This window comes from Herpailurus yagouaroundi, unplaced genomic scaffold (genome assembly GCF_014898765.1).
Source record: "Herpailurus yagouaroundi ecotype Mexico unplaced genomic scaffold, PumYag 192, whole genome shotgun sequence".
In the NCBI taxonomy this organism is placed as follows: Eukaryota; Metazoa; Chordata; class Mammalia; order Carnivora; family Felidae; genus Herpailurus; species Herpailurus yagouaroundi.
In genome coordinates this window covers 8,941,016-8,966,472 of record NW_024412423.1, presented here as the reverse complement: position 1 = coordinate 8,966,472, position 25,457 = coordinate 8,941,016, and the positions used below count along the sequence as shown (strand labels likewise).

Below are 25,457 nucleotides of genomic sequence, written 5' to 3'. Positions count from 1 at the left end.
TTTAAAACTTTTGCCTTAAGAAAGGCCCTGTGAAGAGGATGAAAAGACAAGCTACAAACTGGAAAAATGTAGCAGCAAACCTTATGTCTGACAAAGGACAAGTATCTAGAATATATAAAGAACTTAAAACTAAGAAATAAGCAATCCAATTCAAAGAGAGACAAAAGATATGGACATAACATTTTACCAAAGATAATATATGCCTAGCAAAAAAGCAAATGCAAAGATGTTCAACATAATAAGCCATCAGAGAAAATGCAGATTAAAACTACAATAAATGTCACTAAACGCCTACCAGAATGGCAAAGATAAAAGTTGTGACAACATCAAATGTTGGTGAAGACACAGAGTAACAGGATCACTCATACATTGCTGGTGGAACCATGAATGGTAAAGCAACTCAGGAAGACTGATGGGTCCTATAAAATTAAACATGTTACTGCCAAATAGTCCAGCAATAATTGCACTCTCAAACATTTATCTAAGAGCAGTAAAAATTTATGTTCATGCAAAAACTTGTACATGCATATTTATAGCAGCGTTTTTTCTTTACAATAGCTCAAACTGGAAACAACCCAGATGTCCTTCAATGGGTGAGTGCTTAAATGAGGTATGGTGGATACATCTACACCATGGAATACTAGTGGGCAATAAAAAGAAACAAACTACAGTTGACCCTTGAAAAATAAGGGTTTGAAGTGTGTGGGTCCCCTTATACACAAATTTCTTATAGTACAGTACTACAAATGTATCTGTCCTTCCTTGTGACTTTATTTTCTCTAGCTACTTTGTTGTAAGAATACAGTATAGAATACATATAACATACAAAATTTATGTTAGTCAACTGTTTATCTTATCAGTAAGACTTCAGGTCAATAGTAGGCTATTACTAGTTAAGTTTTTGTGAATCCAGAAGTTATATGCAGATTTTTGAGTTCATGGGGCTTGGGGGAAGATCAGCATCCCTAACCTACTAGTTGTTAAGGATCAACTGTATTGATAAAAAACTTGAATGGTCTCCAGAGGATGAGGATGAACAGGGGAAAATGCCATTCCCAAAAGGTCGTATTTTGTGCGATTCCATTTATATAACAACTGTGAAATGGTAAATAGGAGAAATGGGAGGACAGACTAGTGACTGGCAGGAGTTAGAGGGCAGGTGGGAGCAGGAGGGATGTAGGCGGGGCTATAAAAAGGCAACATGAGAGATCTTTGTGGTGAGAGAACTATTCTGTATTTTGACTATATTAATGTCAATATACTGGTCATGATACTGCATTAGAGTTTTCAAGATACTACCACTGGAGCAAACTGGGTAAAAGTACATGGGATATCTCTGTATGATTTCTTACATTGCATTCAAACCTAAAATTATCTGAAATGGCTTTATGGTGGTGACAACCTCCCCACAAGAATATTCTCTCAAGGGGAGCCTGGGTGGCTCAGTCAGTTAAGCATCTGACTGGCTCAGGTCATGATCTCATGGTTCATGAGTTTGAGCCCCACATTGGCCTCTGTGGTGTCCCTCTCTCTGCCCCTCTCCTGCTTGTGTACATTCTCTCTCAAAAATAAATAAACATTTTTAAAAAAGAATATACTCTTGAGAAGGACTTCCTCCATTCTTCTCTAAAAGAGGATAAGAGGAAACACAAGGGGCACCTGGCTCAGTCGGTTAAGTATCCAACTTTGGCTCAGGTCATGATCTCATGGTTTGTGAGTTCGAGCCCTGCTTTGGGCTCTGTGTTGACAGCTCAGAGCCTGGAGCCTGCTTCAGTTTCGGTGTCTTCCTCTCTCTCTGCCCCTCCCCTGCTTGTATGCTGTCTCTGTCTCAAGAATAAATAAACATTAAAAAAATTTTTTTTTCAAAAAAAGAGAGTGTTATGCTAAGTGAAATAAGTCATAGAGAGAAAGACAGATACCATATGTTTTCACTCTTAATGTGGATCCTGAGAAACTTAACAGAAGACCATGCAGGAGGGGAAGGAAAAAAAAAAAAAACATTATATATAGAGAGAGCCAAACCATAAGAGACTCTTAAAAACTGAGAATAAACCGAGGGTTGATGGAATGGGAGGGCAGAGAGGGTAGGTGATGGGCACTGAGGAGGGCACCTGTTGGGATGAGCACTGGGTGTTGTATGGAAACCAATGTGACAATAAATTTCATATTAAAAAAATAAAAATTAAAACAATTTTTAAAATTTAAAAAATAGAAAGAAAGAAAGAAAGAAAGAAAGAAAGAAAGAAAGAAAGAAAGAAAGAAAGAAAGGAAACACAAGAAGCAGCACCTAGTGGAGCATCAATTCTTGCATCACGGTATGAAATGCCCAGAATGCTATAAAGTCACAACTGTCACTAGCGATGTGTAGTTTTGTGTATTCACTGCTCCACTGTTCTCTGCCAACTTACAGGAGGCAAAGCAAGGCTCACAGAAGGATGCTCCTTCAGAAGGGGCACTACAAGCACCCTGAATCAAGAGTGGGAAATCATCACAGTAAACGTATTTTAGATTTTTAAAAATGTCACTTACCTAAGACTTTGAAAGAACAACACATAAGGAAAAAGGGTAACAGTTAAGGTACCAAGTGGTCTTCACATGATCAGAAGGTTTTTGTGTGTTTATTTCAACTAAAAACCCAACAAACCAAAACCAGCAATGGTTCCAAAACTTAAAGTTTGAAAACTGAACACTGTGTGTTTTCCACATAGGAATTAAAAATAAAGCTGAATAAAGAGACTGAATGCTATTATTTGTTAACTCCATTTCCATTTTTTTGTAGACCATGTACTCTGGTAATTTGTCTTTCCAACTCACTGATTGGAATCAGATGTTCCTAAGGGATTTTGCGATCAAGGCTTTCTGATCTTAAAAGAAACATCATTACCTTATACAGTAGATAGTCTAAAGAAAGAAAATGAATAAAAATAAAAATAAAAAGTGTGTACCCTTAGATCTTGTTTCTAATATAGAATATGCAAGAAGAGCGTCACCTGGGTGGCTCAGTTTGTTGAGCAATCAACTCATAGTTCAGGGGTGCGAGCCCCGAGTCGGGCTCTGCACTATCAGTGTGGAGCTCACTTGGGATTCCCTCTCTCTCCGGCCCTTCCCTACTCGTGCTGGCTTGCCAAATGCACTCTCTCTCTCTCTCTCTCAAAATAAATAATAAACTTAATAAATATAAAGAAAAGAAAAAAATGATTAAGGTACAATATTTCTTTTTTTAGTGTTCACTTATTTATTTCTGAGAGAGAGAGAGAGAGAGAGAGAGAGAGAACATAAGTAGGGGAAGAGCAGAGAGGGAAGGAGACAGAGAATCCCAAGTAGGCTCCATGATGTCAGCAGAGAATCCAACAAGGGACTCAAACTCAGGAACCCATGAGATCATGACCTGAGCTGAAATCAAGAGTCAGACGTTTAACCAACTGAGCCACCTAGGCACTCCTAAGGTAAAGTATTTCTAAGGCATTTTCAAACTAAGAGATTTCCAAGAAAATTAATCATTGGACCTAGTCATTTTCCACTCTTTTCAAGTCACTTATCATGCTAAAATCAATATGACAGTAGAAAACATTAAATACTAAATCCAGACATAGTTTACACCAACGTATGCAAAAGATTCACTAGTAACTCATGGTGAACAATTCCACTGCAGTTGGTCTATACTTTGCATGATACATCATTGCTTTCATTTAATAGTACTTCAGGAAATCCACAGCATGTACATACAGCAGATGTTACAAGCTCGTAAATAATCCTATTAATGCCTGCTTTATGATGGCATTTGCCATCATCCAAAATGCATTTCCAACAAACATATGATGAAAAGTATACCTAATTATATGTACAATCCTTTTCTAATTTTTTTACAAAGAAAATGCCTCAAAGTGAGGATAATCACTATTTATCTTGATACTTTTTTGGGAACTATGGGAAAACAATTTAAGGAAAAATGTGATGCAAATTGATACAAAAGTGCAATTATTACACAAGATATAGAGAAACATTTTAAAATCTACTCTTCTAAATGGGCTAAAAATTATCCTAAAATGTAACAGTTTAGCAAGTTAATTAAGATTTCACTGTAACTGCAAATTAGAAGTGCATAACTGCCATGTTATTAAGAGAGAAAATGAGAAATAAAAATCTATATGACACATTTTATTCTATAAATTCAAAACAGCATTATAGCACTGTCTTCTAATTTACATCGACAGAAGCAAAGATACATTCTGAACATCTCTTATTTCTGAAGCTTACAGTTTTAAGGAATGAAACTTACTTATTTTTTACTTTCAGTACTTGAAATGGCAATCATTTGGAGTGTTTTATGTATTTGCCTGTCTTTTCAAAACAGAGCATGCTACTGGTAATTTTACTTTATTTGGAGAACTTGAATAATTGTGGAATAGAGAGATATCCTCTCCCACTAAAAATATGGTTAGTCATCGTTGTGCGTTTGCTTGCTTTTTAATGGGCCTTCTGGGTTTTTCCTAATTGTTGGTTGTGATGCTTTTGTTTCACACTACTGCCAGTTTACAAGTCTCTGGAGGAAAAAGAAAACCTGCAACTTTCTAATTTGGTAGCTATAACTTGCTATGGACTGAAAACAATCTCATGTTAACATTTTGTGCCAACCAAGAGGAAGCTGGAATTGACTGGAATAAAAAAAAAATTCATTTCAGTGCATGATTTCTACACAAAGTAATTAAGAATCACGTAAGTCCATGACCTACATTTCTTTTCTCTCTTATTTTCAGATCCGTGGTTGTGCTCTGACACTTGAGATGGTCAGAAAGTTGCTTTCACAATAAGCTAAATGGCACATTATTTTTCTATTTAGGTTTTATTGACAGATACACTCACAAGTGATGTGTCCACAAATTTACTGTAGGCTAAAGATCCATTAAATGAGCTTTCTTATTTTATGACATATTTTGTGATTTATTCAACCTATTTGATCAAGAAGAGGGTTTTCTCAAATTGTGCCATGGAATACTAATTCTGACAGATGGTCTCCCAAGAAGCAGAATCTTCACTCCAATAAGTTTAGGAAATAATGCCAAATTTATTGAGTTTGACAAATGCTCCGTGTATGTAAGAGTGTGTGTGTGTGTGTGTGTGTGTGTGTGTGTGTGTAAAACCTATTCAATGAAATGAGCATTCCATAAACCTTATTCTGAAATACAAGAATCTGGAAAGAGTCTAGTGGCCAAGACAACAATGGGTTCATCAAATCCCAACTGATTTTCTTCATCATGGGTTTATGAGAAGAGTTCACTTCCTTTGATTTAGGTTGTTACTATGATTTTGTACGCATAGGCAATCTGTGTCACTTGCAGATTAAATGCAATATATTCTCCTTGCATTATTTTTTGCCTGGGAACCATGCGCTGAGATAGCAGGAACACAAGATCCTGGGTCCCTGAGCGACTCTTTGGATCAGATTCCAAACTAAACTTGCATAGGAGAGCACAGTGTATTGGACAAATAAACTTTTGTTGAGTTACACCTATATTTCAGGGTTCATTTATTACTGCAGTATAATCTAGCCTACCTTAGCCAATACAATAGCTGGATTCTGAAATACAGCAATGCAAAGAGACTTGATATTAGACTTAAATTATAGCTGTTCAGATACTGAAAATTCCTTATTCACTCTTTATAGCTCTATATACTTATCAAGAAACAACTGTTATTACACTTTACTTTTATAGGTATTCATTAAATATACTTTGCTAGGCTACTACCTGATAGGAGCTGCTCTTTTAAACCAATAAAGTAAAGTAATATAAAATCCATACAAGGCCCTTACTCTCATAGAGCATACATCTGTATTTAAAGAAGAAAATGCCTGGTGGAGAATCTGCTCATTAAAAAAAGGATGGCAATTTTCTTATTAGATAATCATATCTAATTTCTGTTCCCTTGCTAAATTTCATTTTAAAATATACTAAAATTATGGCAGTTACAGCAATACACAAAAAAATGAGCCATTACTCACTTTTTTGTTAGAATGACAGATCACATATTAAATCAAATATGGATATTTCTTGGTTCTCTTTAGTAATGAAAACCTATTTGAGTAAGAAAACCTATTTGAATAATCATTAGACTATGTCAAAATTTATTTTGGAAAAGAAATATTCGAGGCAAACTGGTATAAATTTCACTTAATTGTGTAAGAATACAAAATTTTAACTCCTTTTTTCCCCAGCCAAATTCTGTGCATGGAAGTAACACTTCTATTAAGAGGCTTTTCTTAAATTTACAGAACCATCTTATTTTTAAATTATATTCCCAGCAATGTTAATGCATCACTTCCCACCTACATTATAAAATTAATATGCTTTCTATAATTTATAGGGAAAATATTAATGTATTAACATTTTTAACTCTACTTTCAAAAAACAATCTCCCAAAGACTTCCTATACAATGTTATCATGCATACATATGTACTAAATACTTCTCCTATACTAATAATGGAAAGTATCTATAATGATATATTTTATTTATTTATTTATTTATTTATTTATTTATTTATTTATTTATTTTTAACGTTTATTTATTTTTGAGACAGAGAAAGACAGAGCATGAACGGGGGAGGGTCAGAGAGAGAGGGAGACACAGAATCTGAAACAGGCTCCAGGCTCTGAGCCATCAGCACAGAGCCCGACGCGGGGCTGGAACTCACGGACCGTGAGATCATGACCTGAGCCGAAGTTGGACGCTCAACCGACTGAGCCACCCGGGCGCCCCTATAATCATATATTTTAAAAGGCTGGTAAAGTGTGTTTAAAGTATCTTGAAAATTAACAAATAACAAAGGGAAGTAAGTCAGCTAAAGTGGTGTCTGCTATGTACTTTATGGCTAAAAAATACTTGAGATCAATGTTAAGTTGAGGAGTACTATACAGGGTGGCTTAGAGGAGGAATTTGAAGACATGAATTCAATCAGCCCTCATATCTTTACTGTTAGTAATAGCATGAAATAAGACAATTTCATATTATAATTGCAAATGAGATCCAATTTTATGACTAAAAAATACCCAACTGGTTTAGATTTCTTCATAATTTAAAACAATCATCATTCTGTGTCAACTTAGTAATAACAGTCTACCTTTAAGTTCACTAAATATTATAACAATAATTATGTAACTCTAAACATCACAAGTTTTTTGTTATATTTTCCATTGAATGCTAACCCTTGTTCTGTTTTTCTTTTCTCTATGCAACTACACAACTATGTTCAGGTATCAATTCTTCTTCATTAAATTTCTTTTTCTTTATTAATTTTCCTGAGGAAAGAAGTCACAAGATCAAGAACTAATAATAATATCATATTGTTAGAAACATTTCAAATTGTTTTTTAATTTTAACATTTTTATTTAATTTTGAGAGACAGAGAGCGACAGAGCACAAGCAGGGGATAGACAGAGAAAGAGGGAGGCACAGACTCCCAAGCAGGCTCCAGGCTCTGAGCTGTCAGCACAAAGCCAGACACAGGGCTTGAACTCACAAACCATGAGATCATGACCTGAGCTGAAGTAGGAGACTTAACCAACCAAGCCACCCAGGCACCCCAGAAACATTTGAAGTCTAAGAAAGAGCTAAATATGAGAACATAGGAGTTTACTGTGTTTGATAATAAATAAATTATCACTATACAAGATATGACCACTTTTTAGTGAAATGACAAAAATAAAGGCATTATGGATAAGAATTTGGACAGTTTTTTTGATAACTATCCCTCCCCCCAACCCCTATGAAAAAATACCCTAGAAGTGTTATTGGCCAACCCAGTATTCAATACGGAGACTATGAGAACCCAGGTAACCTAAAAGGCTACTTACTGGTGAGCAATGGAATTCATTAGACATTATAAGTATTTGTGACTTCAGGAAGGAGATGTTAAGCTCTCAACGTGGTGCACACTGTCTGTAATGAAACAACCCCAAAGAGGTATGTTGTGCCATGTTATTCTACATATTAAAAAAAAAAAAAAAAAGTTAAGTCCTCGAGGGCATACAAGATAGCCTGGTATGAACAAGGCTCAAGTATTGAACATAAATTCCACAGAGTAGACAAAAAACAGTATCTCTAGAGTCACTAAAAGTAACTTAGTCTATTTTTTTATATCATATGATAATGAGTAACTGAAATAGTAGGTATCAAAGTACTTTAATGACTGGAGGGCGTTAACCAAATATAAGTGACATAATTATATGTAATTTAGAAAGATTAACTTCAGAGGCACCTGGGTGGCTCAGTCAGTTGAGCATCCGACTTCAGCTCAGGTCATGATCTCACAGTCCGTGGGTTTGAGCCCCGTGTTGGGCTCTGTGCTGACAGCGCAGTGTCTGAAGCCTGCTTCGGATTCTGTCTCCCTCCCTTTTTGTCCCTCCCCTGCTCATGCTCTGTCTCTCTCTGTCTCAAAAATAAATAAAAACATTAAAATAAAAATTGAAAAAAAAATTAACTTCAAACAAGAGTCTCTGATTTTTAAAACTTGACAAATAGTAATAATTTAGTTATCTTATTTTCTATATGTGTTAAGAAATCATTAATATTTTATAGTAAATGACAATAATATATATCACTTCTTTTCACTCATTTGTTACTCCTAGGGATATTGTGGTTATTTCTTAAGGTAGTGTAAAACCATTACATTTACATAATATTTCAATATATTAAAGAAATCTGATGTCAACTATTTAAATATTTTAATTTCTATGTACAAACATATTTCTCTAGTTCATATAGGTTTTCTTTTTCACTTTGTATTTAGCATGTGAAAAGGTTTCTGTTCATATCCAAATTGCCCAACTAAAACCTAGAGTTTAGTTTTAAAATTGAAGACAATTTTTCAATATGGTCTTGTCTTTAAAGATGGAATCCAAGAAGTTCAATATTCTCCCTTCACTGAAGCAGATGGACTGAAAATATACACGTGAAAAAACAGACAAGACCAGATCGCCACAGGAAAGTGGAAGAGGGAATATGTTTTTTATATAATACATTGAAAGTTCAGTAACTGGACAATATAACCTCCTGCACAAAATAACAACAACAACAACAACAATAACAACGTTAAGAAGGCCCTATTTCTACATTAATGTGCATCCTTCAGTATCTCAATAGGCTAATTTTAAGTACTCATACTTTTGAACACTAGAGGGAGTACATAAAAGAAAAAGAAGAAAAAGAAGCCAAATACTGATATTACCTAGTTCTTGGGTGTTTTACATAATATTGGGTCTTTGCAACAAACTGCTGGCTTATTTCTTATGGACATGGTAGAATGATTAAAATGTTTTTAAACAGTATCAATTATCCCTTTTTCTATGTCATTTTCCAGTTAATTTAAAATTTATAAATGCCTCCTGGGAAGAAAGGTACACAATATTCAAAAAGCAGCAAAACACAGTGAATTCTGTAAAAAGTAGACATACTTTCTCATTTTTAGAAGAGAGCAGAATTATATCTGAAGCACTTCAAAGAGTTTAAAATGACATCTCTGAGCCTAAGGGAATAATGGGCACTTTCAAATCAGAGCCAGACTTTTATCTGGTGGTGAAGACCAGAGGTTACACTTCATTTAGGGTTTTATAGAGACAAGGTGTCTCCAGAGTTTCTGTTTGGGAGGGATAACATGGAACCAAAGGTTGGGTGGTTATAAGCATGAAGACTTGAGGAATTAATATTTTTTTAACACTCAGGGTACCTGGGTGGCTCAGAAAGCTAAGCATCCAACTCTTGATTTTGGCGGCTCAGGTCATGATGTCACGGTTTGTGGGATAGAGCCCCATGTCAGGCTCTGCACTGACAGTGTGGAACCTACTTGGGATTCTCTCTCTTCTCTGTCCCTCCCTACCCACTCTAAATAAATAAACTTAAAAAAACATTTTTTTTAATAGCCTGCCTCACACAAAGTAAGCATTCACTGTATGTGCTATTACTGGGAGGTCCTTTGTTCATTTCAAAAGTTAAGAATGTGGGTTGAGTTGAATGAGGTGCATTTAGTGTGGTTAAGTAGATTCTGAAATCAAAGGAGGGAAAACAAAAGCTCCCTCCAGCCAACCTACAAACTATAAGCACATGTAATTGGAAGATGAAAAAATCCATGCAGAAGTTGTTTAATAAGCATCTACTATAAACTCGCTTCTTTGGAACTAGTAGATATGCAGTGGAAAGTAAAGGGAATGGTTGGGTCTGTGAGAACTTTGATGGAAAAAGAGTCTGAAGGGATCCAGTTATTCATTAATTTGCTAAATGAGCACAGCTCACATGACAGCTATTGCTTCAGGAATTTGGAATACGAATTTGGAAATCATGGACCTGTACATGGAATTTAACCACAAGAGTGAATACAAACACCAAGAAGAAGAGTGTAAATAGTTTTTTTGTTTTTTGTTTTTCAAAAGAGGATCAAAATTTGTATTCAGATATCTGAGAGGAGGAATAAGTAAAGGTAACAGAAAAAGGAAAATCAGGTGAGAAAAGCATAGCATTCTTCAAGCCAAGTGAAGACAGAATATTAAGGAGACTGTCAAATGCTGCCAATAGATTAAATAAAGTGAGGATTTGAAATCAAGTATGATTAAATGAGGATTCACTGACAACCTAGATAGAGGCCGGTGTGGTCCAGTGGTTACAGCATATGTCTGATCAGCCTAAATTTAGACAATAACAGCCTGAGTTTAGACAAAGAGGTGATAGTAAGAAGAGAAGACTCTTCAGGTTTTGTAAAGGGAAACTAGGAATTAGGATGGTAATTTTCATGGCGAGTCAGGTCAGGAAAGGATTGTACTATCATCTTTATTTTCATTTGTATGCCGAGGGGAATCCTCTGGACCAGAGTGAAAAAGTGAAGGTATAGAAGAGATGTGGAAGATTCTTAATGATTTTCTTGAGTAGATAATCAGAAGCAGGCTCTCCTGCATATGTGGAATGACTGGATTTCAACCCTTAACACCTTTAATAACTATTACTGGGAAATGGACCCTCAAGTTCAAATTCCTCAACAGACAACAAGAGTGAGACTTTAAAAATGTTTTTTTAATTTAAAAATATTTTTAATTTTTATTTATTTTTGAGATGAGGGGGAATGGCAAAGAGAGAGAGAGAGAGACAGAATCTGAAGCAGGCTCCAGGCTCTGAGCTGTCAGCACAGAGTCCAATGCAGGGCTCAAACCCACAACGTGAGATCATGACCTGGGCTGAAATCAGACACTTAACTGACTGAGCCACCCAGATGCCCCTAAAAATGCTTTACTGAAGATGACATGGTTAGTAATTAAAAGAGAAAAAAATTACTAGATCTTTTGAAAAAGGCACAAATAAGGAAGAGTCGTTAACAACACCAGCGATGCAAAGCAGTGACACAGTGACTCGAAACATGAAGACTATAGAATGCAAGTCAGGTAAAAAATTGAGATGGTGTCATGATTGTCAGGGATGGTTACTCCATCCCAGTTACTCACTGAAGGGAAGCCAGAGATAAAGCCAAATAGGAAACATGGGACCCTGATGTCAAGCTGGGAGGCTGGGTTTGTTCATTTGACATTTTAAGTATCAGGAGGATAGTGTACGATCTTTTAAGCAGGGGAGTGGCCCGAAGAAAGCAGCACATTAAGAAGATTAATCTCGCCTGTGTTTAGAGGATGAATTGGCAGAGAACAAAGGAGAGAGATTAGTGGTAGGGCTATTAAAACATCATCCATGAAGTTTACCACAAAGGGATTAGAGAGGTGGCCATGGGAAGGAAGGCAGCAGCCAATGTGAAATCCCCTGTTTAGCAAAAATATACAAGACTCATCAGTGATGTTATGCTCTTGTTGCATCATGTACTTTTCTCTCTGTGCCCTTGATGCTCCTTAATAAATATTAGTTCTGTCTTCATTTGAAATGACGGCCCCCCACTAACATGTAAGTTCCACATGGGAGGGGTCATGCATACATTGCTTACTATGTTATTTCCATTGCCTTGCTTAGAGTAGGCATTCAAAGAAAACTGATGAATAAATGAGTAAGACCTTGGGTTATAGCAAAGAAGTTGATCAGAAACCAAAGGAAAAAGAAGGGAACAAAAAAATGTGGAAGAGAAGAGGAGGAGACAGAAGGGAAGAACAAGAAAGTGGAAAGCGAGAGATGAAGTAGAGAAGGGAGAGGAGGAAGGAAAGGAAAAAGAGATGATACTGAAGTTAAAAACCCAGTCACAGAAGAGAAACTGTGTTCCTGCTGGAAAGTGAGGAGCTGATGATGGACGATGGTTTAAAGGGAGAAATATTCAAAGTCCAACTCCACCATTTGCTCTCCATGAGTGAACCTCTCTGTCTCAGCTTCTCCGTACATAGAGCAACCTCATAATAACCTTGTAATAGCCTCACAGGTTAACTAATGAGGGTGATTCAATGAATTAACTCAGAACAGCTCCTGGTACCTGAACAGATGTAGTCACATTCTTGTTCTTGTTCTTCTCATTCTCCTCCTTCTCTTCCTTCTCCTCCTTCACCATCATCACCATCATCATCATCACCATCATCGTATTTATTCTGTAACCTGTGCTATGCCCCAGAGCTGAGACACCATTCAAACCTCTCCTATTTCTATAGAAGTGGAACAGGCAGCAGAAGCCTGAACACATTGACAGTTGAGGTGAAGAGCCCCTCCTTCCAGTCAAGGTTGCTATTGACCTTGCCCAGGAACCATGAGTGGCAAGAACAGGAGCACTTAGCCTTGGCCACTGCCATTGTCCCTTCTGAGTCTCTCTTCCTTTCCCCAAATTGTAAAATAGACATGCCGTTCAATTGCTTCAAATTCATCAGGTTAATTTTTCTTTGTGAAGAATGGAAAATGAGATGGGGGAAGTGATGAATGGAAATGAGAATGTGCCTTTTAAAAGTAGGCTCAGTGAGGGGCACCTGGGTGGTTCAGTTGGTTAAGTGTCTGACTCTTGGTTTCAGCTCAGGTCATGATCTTACAGTGCATTGGTTTGAGCCCCACATGAGGCTCCGTGCTGACGGTGTGGAGCCTGCTTGAGATTCTCTCTCTGCCCCTCCCCTGTTCATACCCTCTCTCTCAAAATAAATAAACTTTATAAAAATAAATAAATAAATAAATAAAAGTAAGTTCAGGGAAGGAAAAAAGAATCAGGTAAATTTAGGGGAAAAAAAAAACAGAGATAATGGTTCATTAAAAAGGTGAGAAAGAGAATACAAGATAGGAAAGAAACACAAAGTCCCAATGCTTGAAGGATAAACACCAAGTAAGAGCATAAATAAATAAAAAGCAATATTAAGTAACAGGGAATAAGAAGGCAGAGCTATAGCAATCATTCTCAACCACAATGACTCCTCCTCCACCGCCTCAAGAGACATTTGGAACGTCTAGGAACATCTTTAGTTCTCACACGGACATGTTTGGTTGCATCTAGTTAGTAGAGGCCAGAGGTGCTACTAAATACCCTACGATGCATAGGACAGCCTTCAACACCAGAGAATTTTCTGCCCTAAATGTCAATAAAGCCTTGTTTGAGGAAGCCTGAACTAGAGATTAAAGGTAAAGAGGAAAACATGGAAACAGATCAGATCCAGTCACTCTTCTGATCAAAACTACAAAGCCCCCATCTGACTCCAAGAGTGTTAATCCTCAGACATGTTGCTCTGTGTCCCTCTGATGCCTGCACATACGCTCCTGACACAGTGGCGTCCTTGTTCTTCTGCAAATACCCAGCACACATGCTTCCCGTGAGGGCCTGGGACTGCAGTTCCCTCCACCTGGAGAAGGGCTCCCCTACATATACACACAGGATATGCCTTCACCTTCAAGCTTTTCCTCTGACATCGTCATGTGTGTTTCTCAGCCAGGCTTATTCTGGACCATCCTATTTAAAACGGTACCTCGTCTCTGTGACTGCTCTTCCCATTATAATCTTCTCTTGTTTTACAGGACTTGTGGATTTTGAGTATTTGACGTGGCTTGACAATTATGTTGGTCTGTCTTCCTCATGCCCTCCCCAACCTCTGTGTATGCTCCATGAAGCAATTATGTCTCTTTTCTAGGTCACTATATCCCCAGCAACAAGAAAAGTGCCTGGCATACAGTAGGTTCCAAACAAGTGTTTGTTGAGTAAATGGATAAAGAGGCTCAGACAAATTCAAGGAATAGTAACAATAATTACAGATACATATACAGTGCTCACTCTATTCATGAGAACTGTTTTAATAAAGTGATTTATATATAATTAGTCTTTCAATCTCTATACCGAGTCTTTAATGTAGGTAATATTATCATTACCACTGCTATTTTAAAGAGGAAATGAAGTCAGAGTGACATTAAGAAACATGTCCAATACTGCACAGCAGAGCAATATGAAATCAACTGGTCTGGCTGAGAACTTCCCTGTCTACATGATGTTACCCTCCCTGTATGACAGAGCCTCAGAATTTTTCTATTATTTAAAAAAAAAAAAAAAACGTAATTCCAAATATTTGTCAAAAACACCCAGCTATCCAATCAAAGGATAATAAAATTTAAACTTTATTCTATATAATGGAATAAACTTATTGCTGATACTTAAGTTTTAAGATCACAAGTTATTTTCTGGGACACCTGGGTGGCTCCATCAGTTGAGTGCCCAACTTCGGCTTAGGTCATCATCTCATGGTTCGTGACTTCAAGGCCTGCATTGGGCTCTGTGCTGACAGCTCAGAGCCTGGAGACTGCTTTAGATTCTGTGTCTCCCTCTCTGTCTGCACCTCCCCCATTTGCTAGCTCTCTCTCTCTCTTTCCCTCTCTCAAAAATAAACATTAACAATTTTTTTTAATAAAAAAATTACAAGTTATTTTCAATTATTGTTTTATCACTATCATCAAAAGTAAAAAAGAAATGGTTACCCAGATAGCTTTTTCAGCCATGGTCACAGTTTTTAGCTGTTTTACTGAAATTTAATTAAAATGTTTAAATTACATACTAACATAAGTTTGGTTGCCCCAATGTATGTAAAATATTAATGATTTATTTTAACAAATTTTACAGAGAACAGTAACTGGCTGCTGATTGTTTCCAACCACATACATGTTTACTTGGCAATGGAGAACACTGGGAGAGATTTGTCTCACAAAGAGATTTCTGGTGTTTGTAATGTGAATTGAGATGTTATAATATATTAACATCATATCCAAGAATACTGTTCTAACGTGGAATAACCAAGCGACAAATGTATGAATTGGAAAGGCTTGTGCTCATATCCCCAAATTATTAGGTATCATTACAGGAGTTACCACACATTTTACTAAGCAGTGTCCTAAGCAGAAAGAAATCAATTAAAATGGTAAGTGACATGAATGTTTCTCCCATCATTCTTCATTCTAGAATTAACATTATGGCCCTTTACACATTCCACATTGCTTTAGAGAGCCTTCTTTCACACTGGAAGAGGTGGTTCCCTATGATAGATGACCTTCTTCAGGTGCAGTCCCTTAAGCTTATTCATGATTGTATGCTTCATCGTCTACAGCATAGTATCTTACATAAACCAAGTATTCAATAAATCTTTCTTACTTCATGAAATAATGTCATGCAGGGAAGGAAAAATACTTTTTTGGGACCAGTTTTAAGAGAATATGCTTAATTTACAATAAGTTCTGGAAACATTTTGTCCTGCGTATGATATATCTGTCACATAACCTTTAGACACATAAGCTTTCTATACTCTGGGGAGAATAGCGAAGTGTGTGTGTGTGTGTGTGTGTGTGTGTGTGTGTGTGTGTGTGTATCTGAAGTAAACTGTGGATAAACTACCCATTTGCTCCCTGGCACAAAAGCCATCAGATTACAGCCATCAGTATTTCTTTTGTTTTCTTTTTATATACCCAGGACTTTTGATCTTGAAAATTACGGAGCTGGGTTTCAAGTAACTACCTGAAAATTAAAAATGAAAACAAAACACACAAGCAATCATTTGTTTTGTCTCCTCACCAGAGTTGTTCTCACCTACCCAAGATTCCCTCAGTATCTGTGAAACCTTATTTTCTTGTGAGCTTTTGTTCCAGGAGAAATATCCATGATTTTGTCCAACTTTCAAAGGGCTCTGTTATATGGGAGGAAAAATTAAGAATCACTGATACAAGGTAATTAGTTTGATATATATCTATGTCTATAGATAATATAGATAAGTAGATAGATAGATAGATAGATAGATAGATAGATAGATAGTAGATAGATAGATAGATATAGATATTAACTTGTTATTTTTCCACAACATGAATACAGTTGGAAATCTTAGGATAAGATTTGATACTAGGCAAGAGGCAAATAAAGGCCAACATACCTGTTAGCTTTTGTGTAGTACTAGAGAAGGGAGCCTGTTGGAAATCATTAAATTTGTTTTCTCTAAGCAAGTATGGCGCACATTATCTGTAGCTGAGAATCTGTTTATAGTGTGCCAAACACGATAATAACTGACTCATTGGGCACAGGTATGTAATTTGGCTCACTTCAATTATTCTACAAGTAAGCATTTATCCCAAATGCCAATTTGAAGTAGCATTTGCAAAGCAGCAAGAGAGAAGACAAAAATCATAAATATAAGTTCTGTCTTCAAATTGGCAATGTTTTTACCTAGAGCGGGGTCTAGAAGCTCACTTCCTTTAGAATCTGCATCTTCTTTCATTCTCAAAAATAAAAAGGCCATGTAAGGCTACATCTGTCCTGAGTTGACAGGCCACCTTGTGAGTGTGCTTTGCTGGGACATTACCTAGATATGTCTATTTCCTCCTTTTAATTAATGTTACTTTCTAGCACTTAGTGCCAAAGAAGCACTTACTCTAGGTTCCCAGATCTTACAGGAAATTTTAGTTTAAAGCAGTTCTTCCTAATGAACTAACTTTGCATAAAATGAAAACATTTCTATTAATATTATATTGGTAAAAAACAAGATTTTAGAATAAAGTTATTTCTTGTATCCCTTATGTACATGGGAAGAGGGGTGGCTTACAATTGACATCACCAAAAATAACATGAGAAATCTAATTATAAAAATACACGTGACCTTTTAGTCGGGTCAATAAGTTTGTGTCTGGTAGAGAGTTAAACAAGCTTTTCTCTTCATCAGTCATAGCAGAATGCTATGAAACTCCAAACATCTCAGAAAACTTAAGGATACTGCATCCCTTCTGAGACCGTTTGATAGCATCAAAAGAAAATAAAAGTTTTCCAATTAATTTGAAACAGCAGCACACAATACTATATATTAGTAAGCTCCCGTATTAGTTGCTCCTTTATTTGCTGTCATAATATAAAAAAACTAAGTAGTATTTTATTAACATTTTTTAATACTAAATAGGCCAGGATTAATTCTGCAGCACATATTTATTTGGATGATGCAAATTTCAAGGTCTAATCAACTCACTGTTAATTCTGACTTGAGACTGGTGCCCAAAATTGAGTGCCAAGTCACAAAACCAATGACTGTTACCACAAATTAATAATTAACTACAAAACAAAAATAAAAAGATCTATTAGCTTCACATAAAATTTTAAAAAGCAGTGTCCGATAGATGAGTGGATAAAGAAGATGTGGGATATATATGCTGTGGAATACTATTCAGCCATAAAAAGAATGAAATCTTGTGATTTGCAACATGGACGGACCTGGAGGTCCATAATGCTAAGTGAAAAGTCAGAGAAAGACAAATACCCTATGATTTTGCACATAGGTGGAATTTAAGAAACAGAACAAAAAACAAAGAAAGCAAATAAGACAAACAAAAGAAAACACTCTTTAAATACACAGTGGTTGCCAGAGGGGAGAGGGGTGAGGGGATAGGTGAGCTAGATGAAGGGGATTAAGAGTAAATTTATCTTGATGAGCACTGAGAAACTTACAGAACTGTTGAATCATTACATTATATATCTGGCACTAATATAACATTGTATGTTAATTTTACCTAAAGAAAGAAGAAAAGAAACAATGTCTATATATAATGCTGCTGGGAGAAAAATTTGTAAAAATTCCCCGGAAAACTGTTAATATGGATCAAAATCTCAAACACTTTTACACTCTTGACTTCTAAGAAAATGTAAACAACAACAACAACAACAACCAATTAGGAAAAGTCATAGAGCTTAGTGGTTAAATGTCGGGGCTCTAGCACTAAAATGCCTGGCATTGAAGTCTCCCAAGTGACCTTGGGCAAGTGACTTATCTCTGGCCTCTGTTTTCTCATCTGTAAAATGGCATAATGGTAGTACCTTTCTCATATGCCTGTTTTGAGTATTAGAAGATTTAATATAACTAAATATACTTAAAGAGTACAAAGGCGGAGAGTAAAAATCTAGCTCTTAGCAGTTTTCATTGCCAGAGCAGTTTAAAAATTTTTAGTGATATTTAACAATCACAAAAATTCATAAATTGATAGAATGTCCAACATTCGAGGATTTATACAGTAACTTACAGCAGATCTATATAATCATTATGATCTAATACTCCTTAAGAAAGCAAAAAATATCACTGCATAAAATTTCATAATTTTATGACTTCATCTATGTTAAAAATATGCATACAAAACGATTGAAAGGAAATATAGCAAAGTGTTTAACATATCTATTTCTATTTAACATTAAAGATAATTTTAATTTTCTGTGTATTTTTAGTTTTTTCCAAACTTTCTATGATATTCATATACTCTATTGCTTCTGAAATGAGAAAAACAAATGAAATTAGTTCTTTAAAACAAAGTACCCATGGCGTTGGGTTTAGGGAAGGGATGCGTAAGTAGAGCGCGGAACATTTTTAGGGCCATAAAAATACTCTGTATGATACCATAAGATGGACACACATCCTTATGCATTTTTCCAAACCCAAAGCTGCACACCACCAAGAAGGAGCCATGTTATGAACTGTGGACTTTGGGTGATGATGATGTGTCAGTAGAGCTTCATCAGTTGTTAAGAAATTCACCACTCCAGTGGGGGATGTTGATAATGGGGGACACAATGCATTGTGTGGAGGCAGGAGGTATCCAGAAATCTGCGCCTTCACCTCAACTTTGCTGTGAGCCTAAGTTGGATTAAAAAAACCCCACAAAGTCTTAATAAAATACATAAATAAATTTTAAGCTTTTTTAAAAGAAAAAAGTACTGTTTGCTGTTTACTAATCTATTTTCGGCATGAGGTAGGTTACACACATTTCAAACAGCACTGAATTAGCGCCTATTAGAATTCGAGCCCTCTAATTCCCAAAAATTGCCCACGAAATTTTTCATGAACTAGTTCCATGGAAGGATCTGTAGTTTAATTTGTTTGATAAAATATGTTTTACTCAAACTTGCAATTCTATCTCTTTTGCTACATTTTGATTTAAATACCTGAGATCCTCAAAACAGCAAAGGTAGAAAAAACATAATCCAGGTAAACATGAAACCTATTGCATTGGTTTTATTATCTATTTAGTTCACTATTGCCTGAAGCACATTATCTATTTATTGGTTTAAGGTTGCTTGAGTTTCTTATCAGCTAATTCCTTGAGTGTTGAATGGCTTTAATGCATAGAAAATAGAGACAGTGAAACATGGTTATTGGTTATCTTTCTTTTCTCAGAACCATTCGTTCTTCCAGTAACATGCTAAGCCGTCATGCTTAAGACAAGAAAAATAAAAAACCATTTTAGCATTTTGTAAATATACTTGAGTTTAAGGAGTCAGACTGTTGCATAGTGTCGTAAAAGTATAGTTATTGGTACAATTGATTGAACTATGAAATTTCATTCATTCACAACTTTAGAACTTGGAAAATATTCCAGAGATCATTCTCTATAATTTATTCTAGCAATGAATTTTACATGCATGGACTTATTAACCAAAAAATATTTGGTAGGATTTCCTAGAGCAATAAACTACAGAACTTGATGTGAATAAGCCATCTGAAAAGAGGAAAACATTTAAAAACCAAAATATTAAAAAAATTTTTTTTTAGTGTTTATTTTTGAGAGACACAGAGAGACAGAGCACGAACAGGGATGGAGAGGAAAGAGAGAGGGAGACAGAATCCGAAGCAGGCTCCAGGCTCCTAGCTGTCAGCACAGAGCCCGATGCTGGGCTCAAACCCACAGACCAGGAGATCATGACCTGAACTGAAGTCGGGTGCTTAACCGACTGAGCCACCCAGGTACCCCAAAGAACAAAAATATTTTGCAGGTAATTGTTAATTCTGTCAATTCTGTTTCCCTCAGTGTCCAAATGGACCGTTTCCAGTGGGGTTCCAAACTTTTCAAAATTAAACTTAAGTTTAATTTATTTCTCTTTATGACCTCATAAGAAAAATCATGAGTGCTTTCCAGTCCACAGTCACACTACTGACATAGCTTCCCACCTAAGTAGTCCAGTCACTAAGTGATTCCAGGGTGCAGAAAGAATAACTCATCTTAACTGGGTTCTCTATGAGAGACATATCTACTTAAAAGGCTTAGCAATAAATAAATAGATAAATTATATATGTATACATATGTATATATGTATATATATATATATAATGTGTGTATCTAAATACACATATATAATCATATTTATCAAATATTTAAATTTAATAAATTATACTCATTAAACAAATATGTAACATATGCATATATTCAACCTATTAGCAGCCTTATTACTTCACATTATAAAGTGAAACATGGCAAAATAGTGCAAAATTATAATGAGTCTAAACTAAATGAGAATATAGCTAAAGCAGCAATGAATTTTGTTTCCAAATCAAAAGGTTCTTTACTACGTATTTCAGTGTCTTTCTAACAAGATCTGTGATACCATATTAACAACAGTATTTGATGCAAAACAATTTACCAGTGAGATCTTCATAAAATAATAGGCAAAGCGATACCCAAAGATGTCAGATTATTTGACAACTATTTTTAAAAAGTAGTTTTTTCTATTTTTCTTAATATAAAAAAAGTATATGCCCACACCTAATAAACCAATGATGGCTAATTTTATCCCTAAAACTCCAGTTTCACCACTATTTTCTTTTTTCCAATGTGTAGAAAAAAGCATCATGGATTAATATTGTATCCTAATGCTATTTCCTGTTAATTTCTTCTCCTCTCTACTTATTCAAATTGTAACCACATCTAAAAGATCTAAAATCTTCTGTTTTGACTCTTCATCCCCCCAAAGGATTAATCCCTCATGAAAAACTCAATACATCCAGTTTCAAGACTTGGATAGGTGATCTCCTGTATGTGGCATTGATCCATTTGTGTCAATCATGACAATCTGAATAAATTGTAAGGTCCTTAAAATTCTGTCTTATCATCCTTTTTAAGCTTTGACATTCTTCACCAAAGTCTTGCTACATTACTAAGTACACAGCAAATATCATTGTATAAATCTACACATACTAATTCTTATTCTCAATTCTGCTTTTTATTCTCAAGCCCATTAGATCAGAGTGAGAGTGGCCACTAAAAGCAGTAATAATGCCTTTTTACACTAGTGATGTTCAAAGACAGTTAAAATGCATCCCAAACTGATGTTTTGAGGTCACTGAGACCAGAAACTATAAATTCTTCTTCTTGGTAGCCATGAAAAGATAATACAGTACTTGGCACATAGTAGGTACTCAGTAAATACACTGAATTATGCATAAGGCTTTTCCATTATACTATAGAAGATCAAAAGATCCTCATTATTTCTGAAAATCATTTAAGATTTTACTGAATACCGAGGGTAGAATAAAACTGCCCTTAGAGTTTCCAGAAATCCTGTTCCTTTTCTTCCAAGATATAATCCAATTATAAATGATGAAGCAATGATCAGTAAATAACTAATCATAGAAGACACTCATCATAGTTTTGTCCTAATTAGTAACGTGTTTCAAGCAGTCACTACTATGTTCGAACCGACTCCAATACCTGAATTTTCAAATGACTCAAGTCCAGAAAACTTCTGAAAAGAAAAGCAATTTCAAAATAACCTCCAACACAGGTCCAGTATTGTTGGTGCAGAGTTTATGTAAGAATAAGAATGGAATATTCAAAAAAGAATATTGCCTTTTAGAATAGAAAAAGCAGAAAAGAAAAACAAATACCATATGGTGACTGATAAAGTGATCTAGTCATAATCACTTTTTTTATTTCTAATTTCTGTTCCGAGTTAATAAGAACTCATGGCTAATTTATATCAAGATAGAGTATGGCCTAAAGGCATACCATTGACAATAAAAGAATTAGATTCTAAATATAACAGTTTATGTTCAATATATACCAATGATAAACTGCCAGAATACTGAATCTAACCAATGATGAACAGTGAAATTCATGTTTACAAGTCACAGATCTAGAGACCAGCAAGGTTTGCAATTTTACAGTTTTAAGTTACTCCTCCATACAAAACTACATCAAAGATATGTTCGATCACATGTGCAGTATTATCTTCAAAAGATAAATGCTGGACAACTGCAAGATGTCATAGGTTAAACATGCCCTATAAATATTTGTTCTCAAAATAACTATCATTCACATTACATAAATGACCAATGCTCTGAGATTCAGCCTTAGCATACACAACTCCGTGCGTAAACCTAGGATGATGATAGCCTCACAGAAGTAATTAACAATCCCACGACATCATTTATCATTCATAAATTTCACTCTCAGGGTAAGATTTTTACACAAAAGGCCCTGGCAGCCAATCAAAGATTCCAAAGCATTAAGTCAAAATTTTACTTCTGGATCTGTCTGGAAGATAGATCCTTTCATTTACTTGGTTGTACATTATTTACGTTTTCCCATACTCTTAATAAAGGACCTGCTTTTGTTTTTTTTTCCCCTTATAAAGCCTCAAATAAATGAAGACACAGAAAGAGGGAAAGAGAGACCCACAAATTTTCTGATTTCCTTCTTTGGGATTCTAATCAAGAGTCTTAGGGAGGTTAAAAGTTTCAATGTAGATCTATCTGGTCTCCAAAAGCCTATAGAATAATGAGGCAAAGCAGAACCAGGCCCATGTGCAGTTCCTCTTTATTTATTCTGTCTAAAATAGACAGTGGAGTGACAAATCGTAACATAAGGAAGCATGTGCCCATAAATGCAGACTTTTGACTGCCTTTTTTCTTAATTCCAGCCTCCTGCCTTGACAGTAAACACATGACTTTGCTGATAAAGGTTTCCCACACTTCCTACCGTAGAAACCTCAACTACTACAAAATTTTGCCAAAAGGAACATGCCCAAATTTGTTCATTTTTTAAAACGCCATAATGTTTCAGATGAAAACACAGCCTGCCAAAGACGTCAAATAAAAGAATAACAAAGAAACGAACAGCATCTTTAGACTTGAATGTCAATGCATAACCTCGCCATCTGTCAACCAGTTGTGAAGCAATGATCCCAGAAAAGCCCTGCAAACACGAACAAGTTAGATCCTTGCACCGATCATCTGTATCAATCTCCACTCTCAGGACCTCAGTGGCAATTATGCTCTATGGAACAACCTACAGAAATGGCATGTGCCACCGGCAAACCGAACCCTGCCAATGAATGGGCCATTTTAACAGATTTTCATTCGGTAACAAGCGGAGTTCAGTTCCTAGAGGTAATGGGAAATCGGGGGAGAAAGGGAGTTGGGCTGTGGGGGAGAGGGGAGGGTCTCTTTCCTCACGTTTGGATTGGAAATTGGATGCAGGAGGTTAATCTCTGGAGGCCAGACATCCAAACAACCCTCAGTCTCCTCCCACTTGGCCTCATGAACAGGAATACAATTTTGGACCTCGCGTCTGCCCCACTCCTTCACTTCCCGCCGCGGCCACCACCTTAGAAGTTACAGTCTGAGCTCTCGCACAACTGCGGGTGCGGACGCCCGGACCGAGAACCGCACCAGCCGTCCTTAGGGAGATGAACAGCGGGCTAGGACTCGGCCACCAGCTCCGCGAAGCCACCAGCTGCCGCCCGGCCGGGCTCGCGGGCGACCCCACCCCTCCCCCACCCCCCTCGCCTGGAGCAGCAGCCGGAGTTACGCAGCCTCAGCCCCGACACCTCCCCGGCTGCTTTCAATCCTGATCACAGGGGTAGGGGTGGGAGGCCAGAAGTGGAACAGAGGGTGAGGGTGAAGGGGCAGCGGGAAAGAACCCAAACAGTCCGGTTGGCAAGAGCCAGGACGCCAAGTGGCAGGACCCCGGTGCACACACACCACACACGCGCACACGCTCACCCACGCGCCCCACTCCCCCGGTTCAAAGCCAAGCGGCTACAAGATGGGAGCATCGCAGGAGGTGGGGTGGCGGGAAGGCCCGGAGTTACGGGGAGCGACGTTAGGAGGGCAGGGGATGCTTCAGGAACTGCGAAAGTGAGAAAGTCCCAGACCACCGTCTCCATCCCCAAGTCTGGGCTGCCCTGCCTGCAGCCCCGGTCGCCTTCCACCCAGCGCAGCTCGGGAGGCGGGGAGGGGAGCCAGAGCCGAGCTTCCCCCAGGCTGCCCTCCCCGGCCTGGCCCAGGGCCCGGAACCCGGCCCCCCTCCAGCCCCGGCTTGGGGAGGCTGCCAGGCAAGGAGCGACTTGCCAAAGGACTCTGGGGGAGCAAGAGGGCAGGACAGGAGCATTTTGCATGCTCCGGCCGGGCTGCTCATTTCTTCCTCTGTCGACACACCCCCGGTGAGCCCCCCTTCCCCGACAATACACGCACAGATACAGAGACACGCACGGGTTCGCCCTTCCCACGATCCCGGGTCCATCGATTAAAACACTAGTTGATTTCTTCCTGATTAAAAAGGAAAAAAAAAAAAAAAAAAGTGCAGCAACTCTTTTCAGGAGTCGCCGGAGCAAGGAAAGTCCGTCTGCAGGCGTCCTTCTATAGTTTGCTAGGAGTTAAGAAATCTGGCGGTCCCCACTGAGAACCGGACCGGAACCCCGAGGGGGCGAAAGGTGACGAACTCCTTCCCCACCCCCGCGCCTCTCACCTCCTTAAGTTCCTTGGCCACGTCCTTCAGGTCGCCCAGTACTAATTCCAGATCCTCCACGATGATCTTTATCTGTTCCTTCACCTTGGTTTTGGAGGCTGCCGGCGGTCCCTCGGCTGGACAGGACGAGGAGGGGGTCCCCTTGGACTTGGCTGACATTCTCTGGGGGCAGGCGAGGCAGGTCAGCACAGGCGGGCGAGCGGAGGCTGCTGCGCGCCCCCGTCCCTGGCGCTGCTGCGGCCGCTGCCGCCACGAGCCCCCCGCATCTTGGACGCTCCCCGGGCAGCGGCGGGTGGCTGCGCTCGGCGCTCGGCAGGGCGGCCGCACCGTGGTGCTGCCATCAACTCCCCGAGACGCGGCGCTGGGCGCGGGGCTGCAGACGGGCGAGCAGCGCGCCTGCGCCTCCTCCCGCCGCCGCCCGCCGCTCTCGCGCACACACGCGCTCGCTCCCCGCCCGCGGAGAGCGAGCGCGTGTGTGCGCGAGAGCGGCGGGCGGCGGCGGGAGGAG

General features: G+C 37.9%; 1 protein-coding gene across 4 annotated transcripts in view; it reads right to left on the bottom strand.

The window, feature by feature from the left end:
- Nucleotides 1-25,457, bottom strand: part of PRR16 (proline rich 16) — a 313,708-nt gene that overhangs the window by 287,241 nt on the left and 1,010 nt on the right. For 2 of the 4 annotated variants that reach the window (XR_005781270.1, XM_040444309.1), the window contains exon 1: nucleotides 24,950-25,381. Coding sequence is in view for 2 of the 4 variants with exons in the window: in XM_040444309.1 (XP_040300243.1) it covers nucleotides 24,950-25,108 (159 nt within the window). In the remaining 2 variants the exon portion in view is untranslated. Of the gene's footprint in view, nucleotides 1-24,949; nucleotides 25,382-25,457 lie in introns of those variants that run through there. The other 2 variants (XM_040444310.1, XM_040444311.1) reach the window with 2 other exon arrangements.